The sequence below is a fragment of the Giraffa tippelskirchi genome, chromosome 7 (assembly GCF_054371585.1).
Source record: "Giraffa tippelskirchi isolate mGirTip1 chromosome 7, T2T-mGirTip1v1.2.pri, whole genome shotgun sequence".
Taxonomy (NCBI): Eukaryota; Metazoa; Chordata; class Mammalia; order Artiodactyla; family Giraffidae; genus Giraffa; species Giraffa tippelskirchi.
Window position 1 is genome coordinate 37,513,346 of NC_137281.1, and position 17,464 is coordinate 37,530,809.

Below are 17,464 nucleotides of genomic sequence, written 5' to 3' on the forward strand. Positions count from 1 at the left end.
AGGGCACGGCAACCCACTCCAGTATTCTTGCCTGGAGAATCCCATGAACATAGGAGCCTGGAGGGCTACAGTCCATAGGGTTGCAAAGAGCTGGACATGATTGAAGTGACTTAGCACACACAGCTTGGATATTGGTATGAAAAATCAAAACAAAACAAAACACTTTCCTGGCTGATTTTATGCACCCCCAGGGTTGAGAACAAATACTCTAGACTCATCTTCATTATCATTGTTGGTGTTATTGTGCTAAGGGAGGTTGTCTAAGAGTCTAAATAAAGCCAAGTTGGAATTTGGAGACAGTCCCAGGCAATGAGAGAAGACCTCAGTCTCTGATGATCTCATAAATAATAATCACCCTTCACATTAATACAGATTAACTCGTCAAACAGTTGAATGTGTACCAGCCTTGATGTGAGCTGGTCATGGCATTAAATAATGCTGAATCTCAGTGTGACCCAATTGAGTCCCTCTTCAACTTTCTTTGAATCCCCTGATTCACATAGGAGAAGCCTCCGTTTGGTGCTAGCATGACTTTAACATCTCTCCAACTCTTGGCAAAAATCAGGGCATTGATTTGCACTGACCAAAATTTAAGTAACACTGACCTACATCTTTGTCTCCATGGCAGCTAGAGAAATTGTGAAAGAGCCATATGGTTCAACGTGATTTCAATCTACCAGGAGAAAGCTGAATCTCAGAGGCTTTTGGTGACTTGCCCAAGGACTCAGGTCACTGCTTCTCCACCCTCTCCAGTCTCAGTTTCAGTTCAGTCACTCAGTCGTGTCTGACTCTTTATGACCCCATGGACTGCAGCACACCAGGCCTCCCTGTCCATCACCAACTCCCGGAGTTCACTCAAACTCAAACGATTGAGTCAGTGATGCCATCCAACCATCTCATCCTCTGTCATCCCCTTCTCCTCCTGCCTTCAGTCTTTCCCAGCATCAGGGTCTTTTCAAATGAGTCAGCTCTTCACATCAGGTGGCCAAAGTATTGGAGTTTCAGCTTCAACATCAGTCCTTTCAATGAATATTCAGGACTGATTTCTTTTAGGATGGACTGCTTGGATCTCCTTGCAGTCCAAGGCACTCTCAAGAGTCTTTTCCAACACCACAATTCAAAACCACACTCTCCAACTTAGTATTTAATGAAAATCATGCCAACGGAGGGGGTCCTCCACTGCATAACTGGGAGACAGCCATTGGACTCCATTCTTACTCTGATCTCAGAGTAAGGGCCAAGCAGGTCCCACTGAGAGGGCAAGGGAAAGAGAAGGCATACAGGGTAGGACAAAGAGCCTGGAATTGTGAAGAAGAGTAAGACTTATTGGTTCAAGAGATTGATTTCAGGAGGGATGTGGAGAAAAAGATTGGTTCAAAAAAGAAAGACCCTTCTATTGCAGCCAAGGCTGCAGGAGACAGTGGGAGACCCACCCCCTCCATCACTTCTTTTGTTTGCTTAAGATACAATCTTCTCTTTGTGGTGTTGATTTTTCTCCAATATGTAAGGATTCTGGACAGCATGCTCAGGTCTGGGGGCAGAATTCTCTTACATGAAGAGGTGCTGGGAGCTCCAAAGATGCTTCCAACACTGGAACCCTAGTTAGTCGTCAGACTGCTGGGGGAGGCAAGTTCGTCTCCTAGGTCACCTCCTCCTCCGATAACAATTAATCTTTGAGCTTCAGGATGGGGGGTGGGGAGCTGAACCAGATGAGGTGATTGCATGTGAATCCAGATTAAATCCCGGAGAGAATATTTGCACCTGTTACTGGGATGTGATTTACTCTTGGCCAACAACAGGCATTTTAAAGCCTCAGGCTGAACTTAGGGTCTGGCCACTTGAGGGTCAGCCACTACTACTCAGGTCAGAGACCCCTCAGGCTACCTAGGGTGCTTGTCACATAAGCAAATCTTCCAGCCCACCTCTCAGTGGGGTCCTTTAGTCATGGTCTGATTGCAATGGTGGAGATCCACAGGCTATATTTTAGCAAACACTGACCAGGGGTGTCTCAGACAGTCTTGACCCAGGGAAAGGTGGGCAGTGGGAAAGTGGGGGATGCTCTTGGCCAGGATGTGGGGGCAGGTCCAGGAAGCACTGAAAGTCCTTTTCCATTAAACATTCCTGAGAAGGAAGCAGGGCAACCTGGAGCTCCAGAGGCAACAGACAACACTTATAGACAGAGTCTCAGAGACAAGGCTCTTATTCATAACAGAATAAAAGAATTTTAAAACAAGAAAATGCACCGACAGTAGAACTTAGTGGTTAAGGGGCTTCCCTGGTGGCTCAGATGGTAAAGAATCTGCCTGCAATGCGGGAGACTTGGATTCAATCCTTGGGTCGGGAAGATCCCCTGAAGAAGGGAATGACTACCCATTCCAGTATTCTTGCCTGGAGAATTCCATAGATAGAGGAGCCTGGTGGGCTATATAGTCCATGGGGTTGCAAAGAGTCAGACATGACTGAGCAACTAATTTTCACTTTCACCTAGTGGTTAAGAATCAGCCCTACTCAGGGTCTGACTTCTTTACTTGCTAACTGGATAGCTGACATCAAGGTATTTTACTTCTCTGAGCTGCTTTTTCTTCATTGAGTAGATGGGACATATTAGAAAATACAAAGGTTCCTGGGACTCTTGCAGTGTGTAAATGAGTCAGTGTATTTAAAGGACATGTCACTGAGTCTGGCACACGATAAGGGCTTTATAGGCTCTTATCATCATTACCAAGGTCATAGGATGTTGCAGCCAAAAGTGATCATAGAGGTCATCTAGTGAGTCCCATGCCAATGTCATGATTACTGGCCGGAAGGGAATCAATAAGGGAAGAAGGCACTTATGTGCTACGGCTCCCTCGGCTCAGCCTCTCTCTACCCAGTCCTCTGGTGGTTGCTCCCCAGCCGAGGGAAGAAGCACATTTGTCATCAAGGGAGTTTGGAGAGACCCTCCTACAGTCTCTCCAAGCCTGAGAATGTCACCTTACTGCCTTGACCGTCGCTCACTTTGCAGAGCTCACAGGCCAGCTGTCTGCAGGCCCCAGCAGGCTCAGCCAAGGACAGTCAGGTTGCATCCCCCCTCCCCTTGCTCCTTGCTCCGGCGTTTAATCAAAACAGTATTCAAAATATGATTCTGGGAGATTATATTGGGAGATTTGCAGGAGGCTCTCAGTGGGGCCAGAGATAGTGGGAACAGATTGCTGCTGGGGGCTGGAGGCTGGGATCGCAGGCTCAGACTCGCCATTCTCAGGCCTTTGGCTGTGCTTCTGGAGCCGACCAGCTCTGCAGCAAAAATTGAGCACAAGGATGGAGAACCAGATTATCTCTGTACTTGACTGCTGGGGAAACTAAGAGAGGGCAAGGGGCTTGTCCACGGCCACATATGGAGGGAGTAATGGGCTTCCCAGGTGGCTCAGTGGTAAAGAATCTGCCTGCTAATTCAGGAGACACAGGAGAGGTGGGTTCGACCCCTGGGTTGGGAAGATCTCTTGGAGGAGGGCATGGCAACCCACTCCAGTATTCTTGCCTGGAAAAATCCCGTGGACAGAGGAGCCTGGCAGGTTGTAGTCCATGGGATTGCAAAGAGTAGGACACAACTGAGCATGCAACGCAATAGGATTGAGGTGGCCAAGCCATTTCCTGGGATTGAAGGCTACTCTTTTTGGCCCTTCTCATACTCCAGCCCTTCTCACACTCCAGCCAACCAGGCCCATATCTTTGGGACAAGCCTGGGCTACAGGCTCCTGTTCTGGGTTGTGGGAGGTAGGGAGAGGCTGGATGCTGTAGATAAGGTCCTGGATGGTACCTGGACCTTCTTTTCTGAGGTTCAGGGTCCTATAAAAGCTGCATGACTGGAGGCAGGGTGCAGGTAAATCCTCTGCCCACTACCATCCTCCCTATACTCTGCATCCTAGTCCCAGTTCAGTCACATGACCTAGATCTTAGGTGAGTCTCTTCTCTCTGGCGTTCACTTTCCCATCTGGAAATCCAACTCCATGAGATGCTACCGCCCCTCTCCCCTCCACAGAATGTCTAGCTGGTGCCCCACTTCCAACTGGAAGCCCTGGGAACTAGCTTCCACAGCCTGGCAGTGGGGTGAGGCTGGGGTGGGTGGGGGTGGGTTTACCTGGCCCCCTAGGAGGGGGTGGGGTCGAGAGTGTCTTGAAAGAAACCTCTAGCTAATGCTCTTTATTACAAGCGTTAATCCTGCAAAGCCGACTGGAAACAATGTTTATCTTTTCGCAGTTTAATTTCCCGGACCCTAAGCCGCTGGACAGTGAGGGCGACTGGAGGGTCCCTGGAGAGGCCGGGGTAGAAGCAGCTGTCACCCAGGAGCAAAAAGAAGGCAGGGAGGGGGTTTCCCAGAAGAAGAGGGAGAGAAGTCAGAGCGAAAGGGGGCCTTGGACGCTGAGTGGAGAGCTGGATTTATCTTAACCACGGGTTCTCTATGACCCTCAGTCAGTCCCTGCCCTGTCATTTGGCCTCAGTTTCCTCATCTGAGGAAGGGGTTTGTGCTTTTGTAATTCATTATCTCTGACTATTCTACAGAAAACAAGGCAGAGTGGGGTGGGGGAAGGTGGCCTGTTCCCCTTGATTTTTTAAACACCCACTTTTCCTCTCTGCAGCCTCCAAGGTTCTTAAAATCTCCTCCCCAGGTTGCGGATCCTTCCTGTTCCAGACTTCAGTGACAAGTCTGCTGGCACCGCGCTGGTCTGAAAGGCTGTCATCCAAGCCACGGCTGGAGGGACTGGAGCCCTGCAGTGGAGACACAGCCCCTAGGCGCACACCTCAGCAGCCCTCCCTCCTGCTTCCCTGTCCCCATCGGCTCCCCGGACCTCCACTAGGGCACGGTCCCCGGTTCGCCTCCCTCTTTCCTCGCGCGCAGCGGCGAACGCACTCGCGGGCTAAAGCCGAAGCCACTGGGCCGGGGACACGACCTCAGGACTCTCACCTCCGCCCCTCCGCACTCCCCAGCCCTAGTCTGGACGCTGCTCACTCCGGGGACAAAGCTGCTTTCCCCGCTCATCAGCTCCTATTGGTTAGCTTGTACCGGAAGTGTTTGCTGACACTGGATTAAACGGGAAGGATGCCCTCTTCTCACCCTAATCGACCCGGCAAGCTGTCCGACTTGGCCGTTGGGTCAGAGGGGTGGAGCGCGCCCAGACACGGCCGAGAGGACCCGCATCGCCCCTCCTCCTAAGAAACTTAAAAACTCAAGTACGAACTCGAACTCGGAAACAAATCCAGCTTCTACCCAAATATCCTGACAGCCCCCTTCTCCCCTTTCCTGCCCCAACCCCAAGTTGCACCCTCGTTCCCCACCTCCAACTCCCCGGAATCAGCTGGGAGTCCCACGGGCTCTCCGACTTGGTTGGTCCGCAAAGTTTGGTGGGCCTTGGCCATTACCTTGTCAGTTTCTCTCCCAGCTACAAAAGGGACTGAACTCTGCAGCCCAGGCCGCCCTGTCTCCAGAAGCCCTGACCGCATCCCCTCCTCCCCACCACCCCGACCTCGCCGAGCTTCCCCGTTACAAACAGGCCACACAGCTTGGGTTCGGTGGATTATTTTTAAGGACACAAAGAATGAGAAGGGGGAGGAGACACGCGTGGTCCTTAGGAGCCAGGTCAGCATTGAAGTTACAAAGTGAGGGTGATGGGGTGAGTGAACAGGAGAGGGAGTGGCTTGAGACCTGAATCCAGAGGGGAGAAGCAGACTAGAGTGCTGAGCTGGATGCCCTGGGCACACTTGCCCAGCCTTCCCACTTGACCTTCCCCAGGGTGCCCTCCCGCCTCCTCCTGGGATCTGACAAGACAGACCTCTGCCAGCCACTCCCCTCTTCTGCAAGCCAGGAGGGCCAGTCGGGAGTATTTCTGTGTGTCTGTCTCTTAGGTGAAGTGAGAGCCCCAGACCCTGGTGAGGTCTCTCAGCTTCTTAGCGTGGAGGTGAATTCCAAAAAGCAGGGCTTATTTCCAGGATGCTTCTGCTAATCGCAGCCATTGCGCTAACCTGCTGAGAGAGGAAAGATTGATTAAAACCCGAAGGCCACTCAGGGGTGATTCCTAGGAAATCCGAGGATAGTGGTGTCTCATCCCAAGGGAATCCAAGGTCTAGAGGCAATTTGCTTGCCAGAGGTAACATTTGGACCCCGTTAGGTGGAAATTCAAATAACAGTGTAACCCAATTTTCTAAGCTAGTAGTTAGTTAATCCTGAGAGAAAAGACTTCAAAGAGCAGAATCTGACGGTAATTGCTGGAGACTTCCAAATGCTTTGGGAATGTCCCTTTGTGGGGTGAAATTCCCTTCCAACCCAACACAGCCAGTGAACCAGTGAACCAGCCAGAAGCAGGCAACAGCTGATTGGCAGTCCTACCCAGCTTGGGGGTAAGAGGGCCCTACCCCAACAGCACTCACCTGAACTACACCCCTAGGGATTTCAGTGGGCTGCACAAAGAGCTTCTGGCCTTAAGCACTGGCCTTGAACCAACTGTAAGTATCTGGCCTTTCCCCTGAGACTTCTGGGAAAGCCCTGGTGGCTGCCTAGCCCTAGCAAACTCTTGGTACAAGACCATAAGGGGAGCCAGCTGGCCTCCTCCAAAGGGCAGGCAGGGGACAAAAATGCCTGGGCTGGAGGGTCATGACGGTGCCCACCTGGCACATCTGTAGAGACCTAAACGTTGGAGAGATCTAAGCTGTCCTTCTGTTCAATGACTTTCTTAGTGTTTCTTAGGTAAGTTATTGTCTCATTCTAGCATAATCTAGTATTTGGTTTTAAGAAGATTCAGCAGCTAGAACTTTGATCTCTAAGCTTCTGTTTCAAGGAATGCGGTGAGACACTCTTGAGCTAGGGTAGGTCTGAACCTGGGCAGAGAACCTGTGCAGCGGCTGGGTACCCCGGAGTTGGGCTACGGGGAGTGGGGTGAGGGAAGGTGGGGAGGGGAGGGGTCTTTTGGTCAGACATGCCCAGCGCCGTTGGGGGCCCACTACCTTCTGCTCCGGATGGGTACTGGCACAGCACCGCCGGCTCCCTCCGCCGCGGGCACCGCGCACAGTTCAGCGGCAGACCCTGTAGGGCAAACGTGGAGTTTCCAAAGGCTTTGGCTACTCGGTGAGACTCTTGGCACGCGGAGTCTCTGGGGACCGCGGGTCGCGCGCCCGGGCCTGGAGGCTGTCCAGGAATCAGATGGTGCTCAGGACTTCGTGGCTGGGGCAGGTTTGGAGGTGTCCCTTCGACGACGCTGGCGGCCGCCGTGTGCGCCAGAGACCAGATGCGCGGTGGTTTCTCGCCGCAGGGGTAGTGCATGGTCAATGTGGGGCCTTCTGGCTCGGCCCGGAGGAAGTCGGCTTCTCCCGATCTGGGGAGCTCAGTGAACGAGAAGCGGGGTGCCGCCAGATTGCACTCCCTGCGCTCTGACCGGCCCTCTCTAGCGGCGGCACATTGCGCCACCGGCAGGGACTGAGTGTCTCTATGGAGATCAGCCAGTCTGTCCGTTGTGGCCACTGCCTCCTCTTCATCCGCCTCCTCTTCCTCTTCTTCCTCCAGGTCTTCCAGGTCACTCAGCCGGAGCCCCCGGGCCTCCTGGCCAGCAGTAACGTCTGAGGGAAATCAAGAATGAGTGAGAAAAGCCCCAGGCCCCAAGGGAAATCCTCGGGAGTGCCCATCCCCGAGAAGCTTTTAGCAAGATGCGCCCTGCACTCAGGGCAGACTCGGTGTAATTCACCAGGATGGCCACACCGCCTCCGACACTTGCCCCAGAGCGGCTGCCAGCCTGCGGCTAGGAAAGAATTCCCGCCCTTAGACCTGCTCCCACCCTTCGGAAGAGCCCTCGCCTTTGATAGCCCAAGGAAACGGACACTTTTCCCTAAGACCTGGATCTCAGTTTCTCAGCCTTAAAAAAGCAGAGGGCAGTTTTTATCCAATTTCAATACTCATCGGTGGCTAGTGTGTATTATTTAATTCAGAAAATATTTACTGAGCACCAGCTATGTGCCAGACATCATTGAGACGTTTAAGTATTGGGAATTTAGAGAATACAGCAGTGGATAAGCCTCTCTCTGGTGGAGCTGACATCCCTAAGGGGGTAAGTTTGCCAGAGGAAATAAAGTAGGCACATGTGGTAGAGAATAACTTGGGAAGCTAGCTGGTGTGGGTGCACAGGGAAGGTTTTCTGGAGGTGGTGCTTTCAAGTCTAGAAGAAGGCAGTTCCCAGTTCTGTAGGGAATTCCAGGCAAAGGGAACTGATTGCACAGGCAAAGGCCCTGAGGCATGCAGGGGTTGCAGGTGTGAAAGGAAGCCAGGGGAAGCTTTCCATAGAAGCTACACCACAGGGTGGTTGTGAAAATCCAATCAAACTGTCTGATGGTTGGAAAACCCAGGTAAGTTGGGGCAGGGGACATGGGGTACCTTTGGTGTCACCATTTAGGCAGCCCAGCAATTCCTCTGCTCCACCCTCCTCCTTCCTTTCTTCCCCGCCTTTGTTCTTGGGCGCCCAGGTCATCTTGTTCTCCTTCTTGAGGCGCCGGCGCGCGTTGGCAAACCAGGTGGACACCTGGGTGAGGGTCATCTTGGTGATGATGGCCAGCATGATCTTCTCGCCCTTGGTGGGGTAGGGGTTCTTGCGGTGCTCGTTGAGCCAGGCCTTGAGCGTGCTAGTGGTCTCCCGGGTGGCGTTCTTCCTGCGCCCAGCACCACTCAGCTCCACCGCTCCATACCTGCGGGGAGAACCTGGCTCACAGTTCTGGGGCTGGGAACCTGGGGCTGCGAACCTGGGGCTGCAGGCAGGAGACAATCTCTGTCCCTGAAGGAAGTGAGGTTCTTTCTGCTCACCATCCTAGCCCACAGTCCCCCACCCCATGTTCTGTGGATTGGTCCTACCTTGGCAGGGGAGGAGGAAAGGACTTGTGATGCCAGCCACCAATGCCCCATGCCTTACCGATCATACTGGTACTGCCCCAGTGTCGGCTCATAGGGGTAATAGGCTCCTGGTTGTGCCAGGCTGGATGTAAAGTTCCCGGCAGCCTCCTTAAATTCATACTGTGGATTCTGGAGGGGGAGGAGGGAAGAAATAAGGACTACATTTGGGGAGGAGGAGGAGGGGTGGGGAGTTGCTAAAGGTGTGAACTCTGGAGTCAAGTCTGGTTGGAACTGCAGCACCACCACTCGCATTGACTGTGTGATCCTGGGCACAGCTGTTTAACCCTTCTCTGCCTCAGTTTCCTCTTGGTAAATGGGATGACAATCATGCCTAAAGGTTACTGAAGAAAAATGCTTGGCAGAATTCCTGGTGCAGCATAAGCAATATTCACGGTCATTTAACTGTTACTACTTGTGTCTCCCCAACCGCCTCCCAACAGCTGGGGCACTTTCTTACTTCCTTTCCAGAGCCATTCTCTGCCTCCTTCTATCTCTGTGACTTTGGGTAAGGTTATTCAAGCCACTCTGAACCTTAGTTTCCTCATCTGTACACTGAGCCTAGTGATGACTTGCCTACTTCACTGCAATTAATCGAGGTACAGATGTTTTCCAAACAGGATGGACTTCTACAAACTGTAACATGTTGTAAGGATTTTTTTTTTTATTTTATATAGAATCCTAACCATTTCCTTTCCTCGAAGTGGTGCTGTACGTCCTAGATTTTCCTAGATGGAAATATCACACGGGATTTCGCCCCTGCCGCTCCTGCCCCCAGGCGGGTGGGTTCTGTCGCACGGACCCAGGCTCCACCCCGGGTACTCACCAGCGCCCCGTACAGCGCCGGCGGCTCGGGGCTGTAGGGCAGGTAGCCTGGGTAGCTCTGGGCAGCTGCAGCGGCCGAGTAGGGAGCTCCATAGATGCCCAAGGCTGCTCCCAGCTCGGGCCTCCCACTGCCCAGCAGCCGACTGTCGTAGGGTGCGCAGCAGAGTGCGGCCGCCGGGGTGGAGCCCGAGGCCACATCTGGGACCGAGCGCGGGGCGGATTCGCAGCAAGTGGCGCTGGAACTTGCAGATACCAGAAACTACGGGGGCGAGAGAGGGGGCACCGGAGGTCAGAGACCGGCGCCTCGGGCTGGCGGGAGCCAGCGGCGGAACTGCCAGATCAGTCCTTCCTTCAGTATGAACTTAATTCCCCCTTGTGCTGAGCGTTCTCCTGAGGACTGTGACGGAAATGATCCGTAGACGCCATTTATTCAAACCGCCTTTATAGACATTTCTAAAGCTTTGCTAAAGCTCCAGAGTTCCAGGGGGTCCGGGTCATGGGAAGGTTCTGCAACCCGAATTACAAAAGCTAGACTCGGCCAGTTCCCTGGTGAACCCTTTCTCCTCGCAGCCACAGGATCCTACCAAGGCCGAACTTGAAGTTTGCCTTAGAGACCACGTCTCACTCTTCCGGCTTTATAGATAGGGAATGAGGACTACCGGGAGTAGGAGGCTTATCCGAGATCACAAAGCAGGGCAGAGGTCAAGCTGGGGCTGGTCCTTGGGCTCCCTGCTGAGAAACTGACCAGGGGTGGGCGTCTCCAGAATTTCCCCAGGAGACCCTGTCACTGCACAGCGCCCACCCAGATCTGGAAAATCGAAGGAACCGGAAGTCGAGAGCTTGGACATACCCATGGAAGGGAGAGAAAAAGAACAGAGGATCACAAACGAAGGAGCCCAGAAAAAGAGTGAGACAGAGTCTGAGACCCTCCCGGCCACCTCGGATATCGCTACAGCAAGGAGGCCTGTCTGGAAGGTCAGAGTGCCCAAGTTTCGGGTCCCACGATTCTTCAGCTTGCCTGGGGGAGCGACGCATTCTCTTCCAGGGATGGGGCTTGTCAGAGGGGTCTGTGATACACTACCCAGGTTCCTGCTCTCTCTGGCTTCCCTGGGAACTCGTGGGAGAGGAGGGCTTTGCAGGGCAGGTTCCGGCACTGGGCACTCCCTCCTTTCAGTCTGCCCCCATCCCCCATGGGGGCGGCTCTTACCTGGGAAGCACTGCCGTAAGGGTGTCCAAAGTGCGGGAAGGACATTGTGACTGTCCGTGACCCCGCCGCCCTCTTCTTTTGCGGGTTGCCGCCTCAGCCCCGCGGTTCTGCGCCTCCAGCCCTCCGCGGCCTCGGTTCCTTACACGGTCGCCGGTGCCCAGTGCTGGGTCCTCCGCCGGCTTGGCGTGGCTGGAGGCAGAGCCGAAGGCAGCCTGGCTGCCGAGCCCTGCGCTCCAGAAGGCTCCCCTCCGGCCCGCGTGGTCCGGAAGACAGAAGGGCCCATGGATGGGCAGGGGAAGGGAGAGGATGCGGGTTCCCAAAAGCGCGCGGCGGCGAGGCCAGGTGAGGCGCGGTGCGGGGCTGTGCGGCTCCCGAGGTGCCCCAGTGCAAGGTGGCCAGAGGCTCAATGTGACGTCACGGTAATCCCGGGCCGCCAGGCGGGCCCCCGGGCCCTGGGGCCCCGGGCCACCAAGCCTGCCAAGCGCAGCCAGCCCGTGCGCGCGCGCGCACTCTTAACCACACTCACACTTGTTCCGGGAGGTTTGTGCAGCTGGTGAAGAACGTCAAAGACCCTGACCCTCTCTGCTTGGCGCAGGATCCTACCCCTTTTCGCCTTAAGCTCACGCGCGCGCGCACATACAATCTCTCCAAATTACCCGGGAGAAGTAGGAGAAACGCCTCCCACCGCGCCGCGCAGGCCCTGGGCGCAGCGCGCCTACCTCCTCCCCTGCGGCCCGGAGGAGGAGAGAAGCACCGGGCGGCGAGGGAGGAGAGAATACAAAAGAAGAGACAGGAGAAACAACAGGAGGAAAGTGGGGGAGAAAGGCTAGAGGGAGAAGGAGGAGGGGAGAGGAGAGAGATGAGGAGTCTAAGTGAACAGAGGCGCGCGGGGGAGGGGAGGAGACAGGGGTGGGCGAAGCCTGGGCGGAGGTGGAACGCTGGCAGGTGGAGGAGCGCAGAGGCTCGGGGGACAAGCTTCCAGCCCGGCCCCCCATCCCCCACTTCCGCTGCAGGAAAGTTTGTTCGCGCCGCGGGCCCCCAGCTCGTTGGGGGCAGCGTCGGCGGATCCCCTGTTCCGGCCGTCTTTTGTCCTCGGGGGCCTGTCTCCCCGCCCTAGGACTGTAGCTCGATCCAGGATCTCCATGACCGGGTCTTTACTAGGGTCTTGACCCCAGGATTCCTCTGCTGCTCTCTGGTGCTCCAATAGACCGAATAGCGCCCCCTCCAGGTCAAGTTCAGATCCCCCCTCGGACTGTGTGGGGAAAGGCGCCAAGGTGGACCCCCCCTGGGCATCTGCAGACGGCGGGCGGAGACCCCTGGGCGTCTTCTCGGAAGGCGAGACTTGGCTGCCTCATGCGCGCCGTTCGCTGGGTCCACGGGGGACCGGGGAGCCGCACGAAGGCGCTGGGGCCGAGCTGCAGCCGCTGCGCTCCGCTGGGGGTGGCGCTGGCGAGCCACGGTTCAGCGCGCGGGGAGGGCCGCCGGTTCCCTGCACTCCTCTGGGTCTCCTGGCTGGGCCCAGCGATCTGACCATCCCCTGCATCCCAGGGGCCCTCAAAGGGGCACTGATGGCGGACGAGCTCATTGGTGCCTGGGAGGGGGCTGTGTCCTCTAGGCCTGGCCCCCGGGGCAAGGGTCCGCCAGTTTGCGAGTACGGGGGAAACTGGACTCCTGAAGGCTCAATCCCCAGGCCTCCCGGGGCCTCCAACCCCATGACATCTGGGGCCCTTAAGGGGTTGTCCGTCTGGTGGGAGGAGACCTTCCGGGATTGCTGCCGGCATCCGAGTGGAACTCGAGGGTTTTCAGGTTTGCAGGCCAGACACCTCAGATTGTCTCAGAATGTCACTCGTGGGGTCACCGAGCTTTACATCTTACAAAAACGCTCTCCCAGGCCCTCTCTGCGCCTCCCCAGAGGAACCGGGGGTGGTGGTTCAAGGGCCTAGCTTTATTTTCTAGCTGAAACGCAACAACGTGTGGCCCGGAGGTTAAGAACAACTGGGATCTCTGACCTGGGTTCTGGCGAGGCAAGGAGGAAGCTCAGGGAAAGGTAAGGTCTGGGTCCCTGACCCCGAGCTTTCCTCAGGCACCTTTCAGCGGAGACTAGTAGGCCCGGAAGTCAGCGACCTCTTTAGAACGACACCGGCTTCTTTTTTCTTTACAGATTCTGCAGAACGCGCACCGAGCTTGAATAAGCCGCAAACCGCAGACTCCACCGCCTAAGAGATTATTAACAGGAGCACAAGATCCATTCCAAATACGAACAAACCCAGCGAGGTTTCCTGGCTGCTGCTACTGTGTGTCGTTACCTTGGAGAAACCTTGCGTTCAACCCGGGAAAATTCTAGTTAGAAGAAGAATTACAGTTATCGCCAGATTGATTTAGTGATAAATATTCGCCGTAATAGATAAAATTCCTTGATTATTCAAAATGCACTTTGGAGCCATCTACACGTTTGCAGCTGGGATACATCTATTCTTTTTTTTTTTTAAGTAAGAATTGGAGAGAATTCCTTAAATTAGTCCCTTGGGGAAGATTACCGCTAATTAATTAATTGCAAACATTTCCAGAGGGAAGGTATGTCAATTGTAAAGTAATAAAATTAGGTAGTTGAAATACTTACTCAGCAACTTTGATTGCCCATTCATTCCTAAGCAGATTTTTTTTTTTTTTTATGACAGAAAAATGGGGAGTGTGGCGAAGAAAAAGCATTAGTTCTATCCCCTGGCGATCTGGTTGCAAAGGAGAAACTACCATATAGGATTTATTGATTTTCAGCTGATTTATAAGATCTCTGTGGTATCAGTGCTGTGTGCAGGGCCTCCAGGCCTACCTCTTGTCTTGCCTCTCTAGGATTCAAAAAAAGCAACATGATTTGGGGGAAAAAAAAAAGAAAGAAAAGAGGAGGAAGAAAAATTGGGAGGTGTGACTATAAATGCTTCAGCATTTTTCTTCATCTGCAGAAAAGAAAACAAACAAAAGAGCCGGTTTTTCTGTTAAGGCATCTTTCTTTCTGTTGTGTTCAAAGTTGCTTTAAGATATAAGAATGTCTTATACCTTAGGAGGTATAAGAGGAAGGCTGCTCTTTCCAGGCATGGAGACCTTGGTTTCACACTGCTTTCCTGGAGAGAGGCGGCACCCAAAGCAAGCCTAGCTGGTGCCACTGACATTTGATTGTCACCACCTTAAGCATTTAGTAGGGTTCCCTAAAAGTGTTCCTATGAAGTGTGCCTTTTCCCATTATTTGGGGGCCCTCATTACAAAACCAAACCATCAGGTTCAACCAGTATCAACCTCTGTCTGGCAGAAACCAAGGGTGAAAAGGAGTGTTTCCTGGAAAGTGATTCAGGGAAGCTGCCATGGAATTTGCTCTCTTCCGGACTTGTTGACAGGCAGTCACATCGACAGCCAAGTGCCCTGAGCCTCTCCACCGTGTTGGCTTTTCATTGCTTTGTTCAACCCTGATTCATTTAGTTTGGGGAGAACTGCCCAATTGTCTGTGTGTCCGTATTGAATTTTACTGAAGCAAGTAAATAAACCTATCAAATACAGACCCAATTATATTTAAGGGAGTCATTCCATCTTTTATACAGATGATACAGTTTCTTTTATTGTATTATACCACATACCCTGATAGTGCCTCTAACCGCTCATTAAAACAAATCTGAAACAGTCAACAGTCAAAGGCCTCTTTGGAGCAGGGAGAGTACTAATCCGACATTGTTTATTTGAAGTTCAGGTTGCTTTGATTGAAATGTACTGAAGGTCTCGAGCAGGCAGAGTAAAGGATGTGTTTTGATAGTAAACCTGAATGCAGGTGCCACACACAAAAAAAGGAAAAGAAATCATACTGTACTATTTTGAATATTTTAAATATCTCTGATTTCCTAATGATTTAGAAAGACAACAGATTTTACAGGGAAAGGATGATAACTACAAAATGCCCCAAATCAACTTTAGATGCCTCAGATCATAGATGGAATGTGTGAGTATATGGATAAAATAACACTGAGGAAAATGTGCTGTTATATTTTTTAAGTATGAATTTTTTTTAGTGACTGTTTTTTGAACTGAGAAGGATGACATCTCCTCAAATCTATGCATGAATGAACAAGTGCATCTGGACACGTGCATCTATAATTTATACTGATCAGTCACCACAGGTCTCCCCGAGTAAAACCGAAATGAACACTAATTGTTTTGACGGAAGTAGTGTGCATGGCATCTGATTGTGAAACGCAGCGAGCCCCTGCCTTGCCTGAATACATATTGTCAGCAGCAACTCTGGCATCAGGAGAGAAAAATAAAAAGGCAATAATTCCCAGATGAGGGTGTTGATGTTGCTTGTTAGGAAGGTGGCAAATAGAAATAAAGAATGAACTTCTAGATAAAGTGAAAAATGAGACAATGCAGAGATCCTGGTGTGTCAGCAAGCCAGGTACAAACCTGAGCTCAGACTTAAAAAATTGTAGCTTGGTGATAATAACATTTCCTTTGCATTTGTAGATTCTTGGGAGCTATACTAAACACCTCTGCTTTATCTTATTTAAGGCTCATGATAAGGAAATTGAAAAGGTGGGAAACAAACCTCAGATCACACAAACGAGCAGATGACAGAGGAGGAAACAGAACTGCAGTTTGGGTCTTTCCACAAAACCTCATTTTAAACATATATAAAGCCAGATACAGCTGGAGATGTAGTGCCCTGGAATAACACAATGTAATTTAGCCCAGAAATATCTGAAGAGATACCACGGCAAGCACGTGAGTTCAAGTCTCTACTACATGCTTTTATAACAACTTGTTTTATGAAAGAGCTTATGTGATAATTTAGGAGTTTTAGAAATTTAATGAAGATCATTAATTAAAATAGAAAATGGCAAACAGACTCATTTGTGATGGATAAGAATAATAATAATTTAAAATCCCAGCAACAACAAAAAACTTCTAAAAAAATCCACCCAAGGTTATGTCTACATATCTATGATGGTTTATAAAACAATTAATGCAACTTGGTTAGTGACTGTGTCAGGAAGATGTGTGTGTGTGTGTGTGTGTGTGTGTGTGTGTGTGTGTGTGTATGTGAAAGTATTAGTCTCTCTGTCATGTCTGACTCTTTGCAACCCCATGGAATATAGCCTGCCAGGCTCCTCTGTCCATGAAATTCTCCAGGCAAGAATACTGGAATGGGTTGCCATTTCCTTCTCCAGGGGATGTTTCCCATCCAGAGATCGAACTCGGGACTCCTATATACATAGTTGGGAGACCCGGGTTTGATCCCTGGGTTGGTGTATATATATATATATGTGTGTGTATATATATATATATATATATATATATTTACCAACCAAATTATTTATATTTGTATATATATATTTTAATCTTTGTTTTTGCATCAGTAGACTGGGGGGATTGGTGCATTAACTTCTCAGTTACAAAGCAGCTTTTATGTATAGAAATTATTCATTATTTTTATCTTTTGACATTTTTCTCATGATAGCTCAAGGAATCTCAAAGAATTAAAATTGAAAGTCAACAAGTGATATATGGATTTGAAAGCCAGGGAACAGTTCCAGAAGCCAAAGTCTTTGGGAAAAAAAATGTATGTAAAAAACAAATACTTGAAAGAGGCAACATATAAAGACTTGCTAAGATAAGACGCTGTGTACTTTTTCCCCTTTGCAAAAGGGCCCAAGAGTGGCTTTGAGTGTACAATTAGGGAACAGACCTACATGTACAAGACCTGTAGGAAAGGGAGCTGATTTGGTGCTGGCTCTGATTCTAGCCAGGGACTGTGCCTTTTTGCATACAACTCTCTAACTGGACCATTGCTAATAGGCCATTTTTAAGGATGCTATTTTGTCATCCTTCTCCCTGAAGTATTTCACTGTCGTAGACTTTAAGGCTTCAATTAAAATATGAGTAGCTTCAAGCCACACACATTTTGTCTGATTAGCTGTATTCTGCTAGTTTTCTATTTCACTGTGGTTCCTCCTACTTTTAAAACTGAGCATTAGAACTGGCCAGGAGCCTTCTTTTTTGTGCCATCTGGGGCCCGCTACTTTAGGGAAGCTGGGACCATTTGTGATGTCACGTGCTGGCCAGAGTAATTTATGACAAATCTTCACAAATCAATAAAAATATGGAAAGTATATCATTTTTAAAGGGGGAAAAAAAGAGAAACACATGAGACATGCCCATTAGGGGCATAGCCATTCTAATACCTGCATGTCTGCTTAGGTCTGCAATTAAAAACATTCTGATAATAAATCTCCGTGCAGTCTCTTTTAATGCTTTTAACTTTCCTGAAGGTTCAAATTGGTATCCCAAAAATGTGCCAGGACTTTCACAAGGTATTTTATAGACTCATAAATAAATATGGCAATTAATCTCTGCTATATTTCTTTCATATTTGATGACAATTTATTATGGCATTCACCCATTCGGTGCACAAAAACTCTAATGCACTTAAAATCGGATTTCAAACCAAACATTTTATGGGAAAATATAGTATTGATCATCCATTTAAAGATATC

At 50.9% G+C, this 17,464-nt stretch overlaps 1 protein-coding gene and 1 long non-coding RNA gene across 3 annotated transcripts; one reads left to right on the forward strand and one right to left on the reverse strand.

Moving 5' to 3' along the window:
- Positions 1-5,538: 5,538 nt before the first annotated feature.
- Positions 5,539-11,416, reverse strand: IRX6 (iroquois homeobox 6). 2 transcript variants are annotated; one of them, XM_081505867.1, is made up of 6 exons: positions 10,932-11,416; positions 9,726-9,983; positions 8,922-9,031; positions 8,393-8,700; positions 6,976-7,584; positions 5,539-5,997 (listed from the first exon to the last, which is right to left on the reverse strand). In XM_081505867.1, exons 1-6 carry the CDS (start codon positions 10,974-10,976, stop codon positions 5,993-5,995), a joined length of 1,335 nt encoding a protein of 444 aa, XP_081361993.1. In that variant the 5' UTR covers positions 10,977-11,416; the 3' UTR covers positions 5,539-5,992. The 2 variants fall into 2 exon arrangements, with proteins under 2 accessions (XP_081361993.1, XP_081361992.1); XM_081505866.1 differs by having other exon boundaries at positions 5,539-6,000.
- Positions 9,730-14,489, forward strand: LOC145512249 (uncharacterized). Its single transcript, XR_014058428.1, has 2 exons — positions 9,730-10,699; positions 13,093-14,489. It is a non-coding gene; the product is annotated as an uncharacterized LOC145512249 (long non-coding RNA).
- The last annotated feature ends 2,975 nt before the right edge of the window (positions 14,490-17,464 follow it).

Bases quoted from the DNA above. Each gene is read 5' to 3' on its own strand.
- IRX6 (XM_081505866.1), bottom strand. From the start codon at position 10,976: ATGTCCTTCCCGCACTTTGGACACCCTTACGGCAGTGCTTCCCAG. The intron at 9,984-10,931 runs GTAAGAGCCGCC...TCGCCCCCGTAG, and splicing joins CTTACGGCAGTGCTTCCCAG to TTTCTGGTATCTGCAAGTTC. The intron at 8,701-8,921 runs GTAAGGCATGGG...TTCTCCCCGCAG, and splicing joins GGGCAGTACCAGTATGATCG to GTATGGAGCGGTGGAGCTGA.